The sequence below is a fragment of the Prunus persica genome, chromosome G7 (assembly GCF_000346465.2).
Source record: "Prunus persica cultivar Lovell chromosome G7, Prunus_persica_NCBIv2, whole genome shotgun sequence".
NCBI lineage: Eukaryota > Viridiplantae > Streptophyta > Magnoliopsida > Rosales > Rosaceae > Prunus > Prunus persica.
In genome coordinates this window covers 3,283,870-3,295,914 of record NC_034015.1, presented here as the reverse complement: position 1 = coordinate 3,295,914, position 12,045 = coordinate 3,283,870, and the positions used below count along the sequence as shown (strand labels likewise).

Below are 12,045 nucleotides of genomic sequence, written 5' to 3'. Positions count from 1 at the left end.
TTATTTGAAAATAAAAATTAAAAAATCTTCGGAGGGCAGAAAAGAGTCGCCCATTACAATATAATTTGGTAAATTCGATTGAGAAACTGACCTGAGTTGAGCTTGAGCATTTTCACAAGTGGGAAGAAGTGTGAGCACAGAAGAGGCACGACGAAACCCTAGTCGTCGCCAAACTCCAACACAAGGAAGAAATGCCTTCCTTTCCTCATCCTGGTTCTGTCTCCATATGCGAAATCAATCGCGACCTCAGTATGAACAAGCCTCTCTCTCTCTCTCTCTACTTGTTTTACATGTAAATTGATATTCATATTATATATGCATATAATTTGCAGTCACTGCTGAGAGCCTCTCGGATGATGTAGCCAAGGACACTTATGGAAAGATTCTTGTGAGTAGTGAATCTTTTTTTAAATTCAGTTCTTAAATACATTGTACATTATTGATCGTGTTCATGTGGCATTGGAATTTGGGGGTGTATGTGAAATTTTTGTGTAGGGAATGGTATTCAGTCCGGTTCCGTTTCAGTCGGATCAGCTGGCGCGGCCACCGAGCCCCGAGCAGGACGACCAACAAGTTGCAACAACAGCTCCAACAAAGGGACTTCTACAAACTTTGCAGGGGATCCTCAACCGCTCTCTCACACCTCTCTTCCATCCTAATCATGTGTGTTGCATTTTCTTTTCTGTATTTACTAATCACCCAGTTGAACTTTTTTCCATTTGTGTGTGTATTTTTGCATGCGGCCCTTTTGGAAGTGTCATTACCTTACAATGGGAGTTGAGTTAGGCATTATCTAATTAAGCATTCAAATACCATGTTGAGTATGAGATTTATTGGGCAAGACAAACCAATAATCTGAGCGGAGTAGCAGTAATGCTAACCCAATATTTGGTTCGACTTCTGTTTCATGGCATCCAATATTTGTTGAAGAAGCATCTCTGTTTGTGCCATGTTTCAGCCGCCCATTAGTGTCAAGACATGTGCCCCTCAAAAGTCGTTGAATGTAGATATGACACATAAATTACAAATTCACCCTAATTATTCAGAAAGATAATAAAGTTTTAAATGCCATGTCCAGCATGTACCATGCAACTGGAGAGTTATGGCCTTGAGTCCACGTTGCCATGACAAGTTTACATTATCTTATCAGTGTATTAGCAACCCTTGTTTAGCTCTGATTGCTTAGCTTGTTGTTAGTAGTTAAGCAGCAACAAGGTTCATATGAGAGACAGCAGTTATGAAGAAAGTGCATAAAGACTTCTAGATGAGAAAGTGGTAAAAGGATTCTTAAATCTAGGTCCTTACTAACTGAACTTGTAGGTAAACTTGTTACCAGAAGTTGATCTTCAAGGAGTCAGCTGGCACCAACATAAACATATTATAGCATTTATATCTGGCCCAAATCAAGTTATAGTTCGTGATTTTGAGGATTCAGGTTAGATGCTGTACTAGTTAGTGGTTTCAACTGTATAAGTTGTTTCTCTGCTATTTTCGTTGGCTTGCCAATACAATTTATACTTCAACAGAGGGGAAGGAGCCGTGCATTTTGGCTAATGAGTCCCAGAGAGAGGTCAAGGTACTTGAGTGGAGGCCAAATGGTGGAAGACAACTTTCCGTAGCATGCAAGCAAGTATCATAGTTTCTGCATATCTACATTTTATGTATTTAGATGGGCAATATGATTGTAAGTCTGATTTTCTCTCATTGCGTGGGATTTAATTTCAGTGGTGGAATTTGCATTTGGGCTGCTTCTTTCCCGGGAAGTGCAGCCTCTGTCAGATCTGGTGCTTCTTCGTTCTTGGGAACTCTCTCTAGAGGTTCTGGAGTCCGATATACTTTGGTGGATTTTCTTCGAAGTCATAATGGGGAACAGATTAGTGCACTGTCATGGAGTCCCGATGGAAGATATCCAAACAATCTCTGTTCTGGTTTTCAATTATGTTAAATTGATGAGACTCTGCATGAAAATATAGGCTTTCTTGCAATTTATCACTGTCATCTACATATGATTATTAAAAAATTTGAGAAAACTTTTTAGCTTTTGTTTTCCTTTTGCATTTTGTTGCAGTAGTCCACATAAATTTACGTGCTCTATAGTATTATTGAATGACATCAATTTTCTTTCTATATACTAGGAAGGATGGTATAGGATTTTGTCTCAAGTAGTAACAAAGGCCCTGTTTTCTTTGTATTGAAAAAGAGCCTTTGTTTTCACTTGTTTTCACCTTCAGTTTTGTTCAGTAGTGCTATATGTGATTTCCTTGACGTGTATTTACATATTTGGCATCAGGCTCTTATGAGAGCTCGTCATTTACCATATGGGATGTTGCTCAAGGTATTGATCATATATTACCTGCTACTTTCACTCGTAATGTGTTCTCTAGTTTTCTGGTGACTTTGTTGGCTATTGCTTGACATTGTTTTATGTTTTCTGCATGTTAAAGCTAGTATGTTTGCTTATCATCGTTAGCATGTTAATTACTACATTACCACCAGACATTGTTTCTTGTTTTTTTGCATGTTAAAATTGATGTTTGCTTATCATCATTAGCATGTTAATTACTACATTACCACAACCATTCTAGTTTTGTTTGTCCAAATAACTTGATCTTACTTACACTTTGCTTAACAGCAACCTCAAGTATTTGTCACTTGAGTTGCATATACCGTTGTAGAACTGATGTTGGTTTCTGAGAACTATTAATTAATCCTTTTTTTATGAATGATTTGGTATGTACTGTGAAGATTGGGAAAAAAACAATGAGAAGGTAAGGCTTCATTCACGATTGCTTTGTAACAACTTGCATGCGATTTTCTTTTCAATAATGAATTTTGAATTAGTATATTTTACCAAGGCGCTTTTGCTTGTATTTTAGATGCTTTTGAAAAGAAAAAAAACATTTTAGGAAGTGCTTTCTATAAGCTACTTGTGCTTGAGCAGGCAATGGAATATTATACAAATATTGATAGTGTTTCTTTGCTTTCCTTATAAGAAGCAATGAATTGTGGTTTGGTATATTTTACTGAGGTGCTTTTTCTGTGTTTTAAGTGCTTTCAAAATTATTTTAGAAAGCTCTTTCTAAAAGCTGTTTTTGCTTGAGCAGACTCTAGCATTATTGAGTTAATATTTGTGTTTCTTTCCCTACCGCCAAACCCCTCTATCCAAAATCTTTTATTTTTTATTTTTTTGATGAGTGATGAGATTGTCTAACTTTTTTGAAGCAGAAAAAGTAAACTCTACTTTTGGAACGTATGATTTCATTTTTTGTATTTGCTTTATCAGGGCTTGGGACACCCATTAGACGAGGGCTAGGTGGCATATCAATGCTGAAGTGGTCGCCAACTGGGGATTACTTTTTCTCAGCAAAATTGTACTTTCTTCTTTGAGTAATTGCACTTTAATTTTGTTTGTCCCACTCTTAGTTGAAGCTGGTTCATAAGATGATCATTCTGTTCTTTTACAGTGATGGAACATTTTATCTCTGGGAGACAAACACATGGACATCTGAACCATGGTCTTCAACTAGTGGCTTCGTCAAGGTAAAGAAAAATGAATGTTCATAATTTGTTGATGCATAGAATTTTTATTTAAAGTGATGACCCATGTAGCTAAAAAAAACATTTTGATGATTCAGCTGTCAGCCTATGGAATTTTTTCCATCATTATGTGTTGCATAGAAATATTAAAATGCTCACTTCAAGAATCCCTTGCAAGTTTCTCAAAGTTTAGACTACCCGGCCTTTACACCTCTCAAAACTCTGTTTCCCCCCTTCCTCCCTCCCTCCCTCCCTCCCTCACTCTCTCTCTCTCTCTCTCTCTCTCTCTCTCTCTCTCTCTCTCTCTCGTATCCGTCTCCACCATATGTTAATCCCCCACTCATCAAGCTCATTTAAAAGCACATTCAGATTTAATTGTACAGAAAGTTCTATATTGATTGGAATTTTCATTTATTTTAATATATTTTTACTCATTGTGTCTTCTTATAGGGAGCATCATGGGATCCTGATGGGCATATGATACTTCTCGCTTTCTCTAAATCTTCAACATTGGGTTCCATTCACTTCGCTTCAAAGCCTCCATCACTTGGTAGGCAAGCTTACTTGCAAGTTTTATGTTTGAGTCCGTTGACATATAGTGCCTTTTGGATTCCTCCTAATACCAAAATCCCAACTGTAAGGGAACAAATCTGGATTTGTACAATTTGCAATAGACATTCCATGATAACTTGATAACGTATATAATCTTGGAAAGGTATCTGCCAAAGAATTCTCCCCATGACCAAATATCCTCCCAGAATCTCACATTAACCGCTCTCCCAACTACCAATTTACAGCCGCTCTGAAAAGCGTTGTATCCTCTAGAAATGCCCTTCCAAGGATTCCTGCAACTTCCCTTATAATTGACAATTAGAGTCGGCCCTTAACTAAGCAAACAGGCTGTAAATTGCAAACATTGACTACAGTAACTAATGCAATAGCACTATCTCATTCGGTTTTCTGTTGAAACGTGAAATTTTATGGCATTATTCAATGACTTTAGTAGAAAACAATAAGTAGTCTGATTTCTTGCCTATAAATTTTCTCATTGATTTCAACCTGATAATTGAATTTGCACCTATGATGTGAAACACACAAGATTCTCAAGGGATTACCTATTTTAGCTTTCTTTCAGAAGAGAGAAAATTGTCTGAATACATTTCCTTAGTGTTTGCAGTGCGCACTTTGGACGTTTGATATGTACTGTTATTTTTTCTAAGGAAGTATTTCCGTGTACACGCTGATCCTTTTTACAGATCAGTGATGCGATGGTTAAAAGAACTTGCAAAATTTGATTTTCAAATGAATGTCAATAGTGTCATGATGGATTACAGTTTTTGGGATGCAATTGAAAAATGTATTTGGATTCTTACTGGTAAAGTCATGTTTGTAACTTTCAGATGCACACTTATTACCTGTTGAGCTACCAGAGATTATGTCCTTAACAAACAGGTAAACAGTAATCTTTTGTTGCTGTTTTAATAATCTCTATATTTTGATTGCTCTATGAGTGTTTGATCAACCGTTTGTCATTTAATGGGGTTTCTTTATCAGAACTGTATTATATTGTTGCTTTAACAGAGTTAAGAGTTAATTGCAAAAGACATTTTTATTTGGCATGATTTCTTGATAAGTTGGTTTCTGGAAGTGAGCTAATTGGATTTCTTAATTTTTTTTTTTTTTCATAGTATCCATGGTAATTTGCTGTAATTTCTGGACTGTCTAGTAGCAGGACCATCGGCCTTTATTTGGTAGTCTCTGGTGAAGTTAGTTTCTCAACATTTCTTTTCTGGAGTGCTTATAATGCATGCAACGTTAAAGCTTACTTCAATCTTTAGTGATCATTCACTCATCATCTTTACCATCCCTTGCAATACCATTACAGTGCTCTGTGCCGCCATGTAGGAGTACCCAAAGCCAATCCATTTGCCACTCTTGCCTTCTGAAAACAGAAGAAAAAATGAAAAGGAAAGAAGAAAAAGTTACTAAAGCCGACATGATGATGCCATCCATATTGCCTGATTTTATCCATAAGTAAATAAGTAGATATATAAGATTCCAATTTACATTCTTTTTCTGTTCCTCTCTTGTTCATAATTATGTTCCTGCCTTGTGCTTTCTGCTTCACATGGGACGCTACTAAAATTCTCCATGAGGATTGATCAGACTATAAACAATCCTCAAACTAAGAATTGCAGAAAAGCTTTATAGTTTGTTATTTTAAATTACAGTTGTGAGTTAAAAACCTCATCGTGTATATTTTGCAATACATACCACTTGTACGTGGTAATATTTGCCCAAGAAAGTTCTGATATGTCGTTATTTCCTCCAGTCAGACCACTGAGAAGATAGCTTGGGATGCTTCAGGAGAGCGTTTGGCTGTATCTTTTAAAGATGGTGATGAGTTATACAGAGGTCTTATTGCCATTTATGATGTTAGAAGGACTCCTCTAATATCTGCATCTTTGATGTGAGTTGATTATACTCTTTTTTTTTTCTTTTTCTCATTTTTGGCCAAATGCTGAGTATTGTTATCTAATCATTGATTTAATATTGTTGTTTGCTGACAAATGGAACTTGATATCAATTTATCTGGTACTTATGATTTATACCATAAATGAATTCAGTGGGTTTATTAGAGGACCTGGGGACAATCCAAAGCCGTTGGCATTTTCATTTCATGACAAGTTTAAACAGGGACCCTTGCTTTTTGTGGTAAGTCCTACTCAAATGTTCTGTTTATCTCCCCATGTACTTGGAATTTTTCTGTTAATTTTATTTCCATGTCTGTACATGCTTTGTTTTTAGTTATATTTATTTTTAATTGCAATGATCAGTACCAATCATTTCTGGAAAACAAATTATGCAATTTTGGACTAACTTGTGCTTGCTTTTGCAGTGCTGGAGTAGTGGATTTTGCTGTACCTACCCTCTCATATTTCGTTCCCATGTTCTTCCCTAGTTTGTTCCCGATTTGCTCTATACGGTTCCAGCACTGGATTTTCCAGACCTGACAGATTTTGTAAAGTCAAACATTGTTGAACTAGCATTCTAAAAATATTTTTAATCTGGACTACATGGATTTATATCATAAGAATTTATAAGATTTGAAAGGGCCTGGTGCGTGGATACACTTGGATGAATAGTTGGTGATGTGGAGTTATCCACACCGTTGAGTTATGGTAAATGACTTTTAAGAACTTGAAACAATTGTTTGCCATGAATGTTCTTTTCTATAGAGTATTTTAAATCATATCATTTACTACTGAAAGCAAATTAATTCTCTTTTATTTTTTCCCCATCCCATAGTTTTGTTGTCGAACTTGAACTTTTTTAATTTTATTTTTAATCATAGTAATGATTTGTTAATGTGTCTTGCACAAATATCTACAGAAGATTATGAGTTAATTTGGAGTGCTTAGTAGGAATAAATATGATTTTGTATTATTTTTAATTACTTGTAAGAACAATTGATTCGGACTTCTCCCATTGATGTATTAATTCCAGCTATAGTGTTATTTTAATCAACCAAGCAAAAGCCATAAATATATACATTGATCTCGTTCATGCAGTGTGAATGAAATTCAATTCAAAGTACACTTATGTGAATGCATTAATGTAGGGCCTGCCTGACTATTAAAGTTCTATTCACAAAAGTTACACCAGAGACCTTGATCCTGGCCCATAAGCCCAAAATTTTTACAAGTTTTCTTGTCCATTAATCTGAAGTCTCAAGTTAATTTTTGGCCACTTGCATCTTGAAAATTAGTGGCCAACTTAATTTCTAGCAGTAATAGATATATGATATGTTTTGATTTTCTGTCTGTAAATGTGTCAAACACGTTACAAGGATATAAAATCATTTAAATAAGAAAGAATCCGACTCAAGTTGAAAGGATATGCCAAAAATGAATACATGCTTTTCTTGTTAGCATACCAGCAACATCCGACTTCAAAAAGATAAGTCACTTTTGAAAAATATGGGTTATTAAGATTCCAAAACATCAAATGTGGCACATTAAAATACCCTCTCTTTCTGTAATTATCCAAAGCCTCCTTAAAATCCCGCACCCAATTGTTCTTAGTGGCCTTCCCAAAATCCTTGTATGTGAACACAAAAATCCTTTTAGGTACCTTGGCATTACCCTCTGTGATGGCAATCTACAGAACTTGATTGTAAATCTTTGAAGTCTTTAAAGTGATTTCTTAAAAATGTGCTTTTGGTGGAAATAAAGAGTCCAAGTCATTAAAGTCAAGTCTCTAAGTGACGACGTGAAGTTTGGTTAAACGACACCCTTTATTTTCCTTGTTCAATTCATACAAGTTGTGTGTGTCAATTATTTTTTAATTTTTATTTTTCTTTAAAATTTTAAAAAGAGAAATTGTGTCCCACATGAATTAAGACCCATGTTCTTATTTTGATTTTGAATTTGAATTTTTTTAATATGAAAAAAATTAATTTACTATATTATCCTTATTTATTGAAAGTTTCATTACTTAATAAATTCTTTAATCAAGGATAATTTTTAGTATTTTGAATGTTTCACTGTTATCTACCTGTGCCTTTATATATTGGTAAATACGTATTTTTTTGTAAGGAATTATATAGTGGGAATTTTCTTTGGTAAATGATTTGTAACTTGTCTTGTTTGTAAGAATTTGATTTGGGACATCTCCAAACATTTCTGCAGAGTATTTTAGATCATAAGTTTTGCAGAAAGCCAATTAACTTTGTTTCTTTTCTTTTCTGCATCTCATAGATTGCAGCCTTTTGCAAAAGTCACAAATAATCCATGTAGTTTTACCTTGATGGCCAGGGAGACCATCTTTACAGACCAGCTTGTGCACCATTTCTCTAATAGATGTGAAGTTGAATACAAAATGAAGGACACTTTGACTTCCTTGCTCTGAAACTTTAGCAATCAGATTCAGCACTAAATATACTCCTTCCTACTTAAGAATTTTGTGATCATCACTATAAATTATAATATGAGAAATTTTTAAGAGTAATCGTAACACCGCATGTAATATTAATTTATCTTATTTTTAATATATGATTTGTGGAAGATTTATGCTTTACTATATAAGTATCAATAAATATATACGTACAATAATAATATTGGGTTGGTAGACATATGTTTCAGTTAAGTCAAGGTCCATATTTGCACAAAGATAATTATAGCTTGTGCCCTACCGTGGATGGGAGACAAATTTAAAAGGTTGAGTGGACACTAAAAGGCACCGTTACCAACCATCTTAAGTCAAGTCAAGTCGAGTCAACAGCTGCAAGACAATAGTGAGAAAGAGTCTGGTGTGTGTTGGAAGGCAAATCACCATCTCAATTCTCAAGTCTAGTCCAGGTTAACAGTTGTGTGGGCAGAAAATTAGGAAATATTTGGCCAAAATTTGAGTAGGTACTATTGTCTTGCCAGAATTTGCTCCAATGCACCAATATATATATATATATATATATATAGAAATTCAGTTCCACTTAGTGCACCCTCAAAAAATTTCTCCAATATAAAATTAGAAATTATTGAAATAAGAAGAAAGTAAAATGAAAAAGTGATTATCTTATTTGTATACTCTTTAGTGTGCAGCTTGTTTTTGTCTATCAAGTCAATCAATATAGTGTGATCCAAACTAGTTGAAAACTCCAAATTTATTCAATTACTTAGGTCAAGTCGATGCCTAACCACTTAATTACATCATGGAAATTACAATTAGTGTCTAACTTAATTTGTAGCAGGGGTTGCAAAACACCCACTAGTGTAGTGGTTTGGAGTAAATGCTCCATCTAGGATAGATCCTCGATTTGAGTCATAGCATCTGTGTAGTGTATGTGAGTTTAGTGTGCTATCGCCCCTCTTAATAGGAAAGGTCCTACAAAAATAATTAAAACAATAATAAACCTTTTGGAAGGAAAAATTCCACCATCATTTGGAAAGCTTGGGAATTTGTAGAGGCTGTTCCTGGAGAATTCGTGCATCATTGAACTAGATCGACATTGCTCATCATCTAACTAAAAGTTGGTTGGTTAGCATCGTAAAAGTAAAAAATCCATGTGGTCCTTTCAAATCTTATAAATTATTATGATATAAATCTTTTAAAATCCAAACGTAAAAAATCCTAATTATAAAAATCTTTTAAAAAAATCTTATAAGTCATTACATTCCTAAATAGTCTTTTAAAATCAACTGGACTTATTTATCCATAAATAGTCTTTTAAAATCTCAATTGAATACACCCCGCTAAGTTAGACACTAATTGTAATTTCCATTATGCTATTAAGTGGTTAGGCATTGGCTTGACTTAAGCAATTGAATAAATTTGGAGTTTTCAAATAGTTTGGATCACACTATATTGATTGACTTGATATACAAAAATAAGTTGCACACTGAAGAGTATACAAATCAGACGAATCAGATAATCACTTTTCATTTTTCTTTCTTCTTATTTCAAAAATTTCTAATTTTATATTGGAAATTTTTTTTAGGGTGCACTAAGTGGAACTGAATTTCTATTAATTTTTTTTTTGTGCATTGGAGCAAATTCTGGCAAGACAATAAAGCCTACTCGAATTTTGGCCAAATATTTCCTAATTTTCTTCCCACGCAACTGTTAACCTAGACTAGACTTGAGAATTGAGATGGTAATTTGCCTTCCAACTCACACCAGACTCTTTCTCACTATTGTCTTGCAGTTGTTGACTCAGCTTAACTTGACTTGAGATGGTTGGTAACGGTGCCTTTCCGTGTTCACTCAACCTTTAAAATTTGCCTCCCATCCAAGGCGGGGCCACAAGCTATAATTATCTTATTGCAAATATATAGACCTTCACTTAATTGAAATGACAGGACCCAATCTAAATTCCGCTTTGGAATCCGAGCTGAACCCGGTGCGTTTCCGACACCTAGCATATGTCGGGCACGAATGACCTAATTGCCCGTCTAAACAAAGCACGATAAAATAACAAGGTTGACTTCTACCGAAAAATCTGCAGAGTTTCCCTTGTAACTGGATCAATACCAAAACATTTACACCTTCCAAACAAGTATATATATAGACAACCAACTGCCAGCATACATATATATATACATTCCAACAGTTAAATTCTAAGTCTAGGGCAAAATATCAGAGCGACTACTAAGAATTTACAAGGAGTCAATCCTTTTACAAAACAAAAAGTCCTACATCAAAAGAAAGGAGCGGAAAGTGGAAAACGGCCCGGTGGTGGATCCATGTGCACGCCTACTGCCTGGGGGCGCAAAACATTAAAAGGGTGAGTGGACCCAAAAACAGAGTTTAGAAAATAGCATATGAACATACTAACCCCACTGTAAAAACAGTTATACAAACTAAATTATTCTCTTTATTACTGAAATCAATGCACTTATATAATTATACATGTATATAAGCCAATCATACTCATGGTCAACATTAATTTCTTAAGGCATTGAAAACAGTTTAAAACTATCACCTAGGTGTACCCCTTATTTCCGTAAATTCCTAATATCCGTCAATTCCTTGCATTATCATGGGTGATACGTACTCACAGGTCTCAGTGACACAAGGTCAGTCCGAGCGGCAACTCGCAGGATTCAGGGGACCGTAGTCCACTTGATCCGCATTACTCGCTCCACACGAGTTCGAGTACCAAAGAACTAGTGGGGCAACTGTCAAGCATGCTGACTAAACCGAAGGCTACCAATAAAATTCGAAGGCAACATATTTACTGAAGGCAACATTTGTACATCTGGGTACAAGGTGGTTTAGGAAAATATAAAGTTTTTGAAGAAAATCTGCTGAATAACTGAATTCTCGTAAACTCTAAAATTCTGCTGCCATTTATCTGATAATTAACTAGAATTTCTTTTCCTATATCCTTTCAAGGGTATTCCACTCGGCAGCATGCAAAATAAAATATTCAAAAGCATAGTACGGCTTATAACATTAATCTTTGAATAAAATTTATTCAAGATCAAATACTGTAACTGAAATTGAACTGCTTAAATTCATTTATAAAAACAAAGAGTCCACTCACTGGTAGTCCATGTTCGCTGGACCTCTTGAAGGTCCCTCCTGTGGGTCAACTGATGCCCGGGTGTCTGATTCAATGACCATAATATTCTATTAATATAATATAGTATTAATTTAAAAGCTCTGACCCCCGGCTCCTAGAAGTACGTGCATCAAATTAAAAAGCTTGGAATAGTTTAGCAGTATCTTGGGACTCAAAAAGCGCTAAAGTCCCAAAAAGTCAACCCGGGACCTCGCGGGTCCATGACCTCACAATATGATCCGGAAGTCTCTAGAAGTTCCAATATACCTAGGACACATGTCCCGAGGGTTTGGTCTCGATTGGATGGTCGGATTGATCACGATCATACAATCGCACGATTTCTAAACCCTATCCCTAGGGTTCGCGATTTCGGAGTATCCGGAATTCCGATTCACAATCCGTCAAATCCTAAACGATCCTAGAATTGTCTAAATTAACATATCTAA

At 35.3% G+C, this 12,045-nt stretch overlaps 1 protein-coding gene across 1 annotated transcript; it reads left to right on the top strand.

Moving 5' to 3' along the window:
* On the top strand, positions 1-6,809 carry LOC18770174 (aladin). The gene is made up of 14 exons (XM_020569241.1): positions 1-249; positions 333-388; positions 496-663; positions 1,321-1,435; positions 1,527-1,626; positions 1,726-1,905; positions 2,277-2,335; positions 3,284-3,371; positions 3,465-3,540; positions 3,988-4,087; positions 4,938-4,989; positions 5,870-6,007; positions 6,165-6,252; positions 6,437-6,809. The coding sequence occupies exons 1-14, from the start codon at positions 192-194 to the stop codon at positions 6,497-6,499; spliced, it is 1,341 nt and encodes a 446-aa protein (XP_020424830.1). The 5' UTR covers positions 1-191; the 3' UTR covers positions 6,500-6,809.

What these genes read in the sequence shown, in the direction of transcription:
- LOC18770174 (XM_020569241.1), top strand. Translation starts at nt 192, where the DNA reads ATGCCTTCCTTTCCTCATCCTGGTTCTGTCTCCATATGCGAAATCAAT. An exon ending in ACACTTATGGAAAGATTCTT is followed by an intron (nt 389 to 495) that starts GTGAGTAGTGAA and finishes ATTTTTGTGTAG; the next exon opens with GGAATGGTATTCAGTCCGGT. An exon ending in CATATGGGATGTTGCTCAAG is followed by an intron (nt 2,336 to 3,283) that starts GTATTGATCATA and finishes TTGCTTTATCAG; the next exon opens with GGCTTGGGACACCCATTAGA.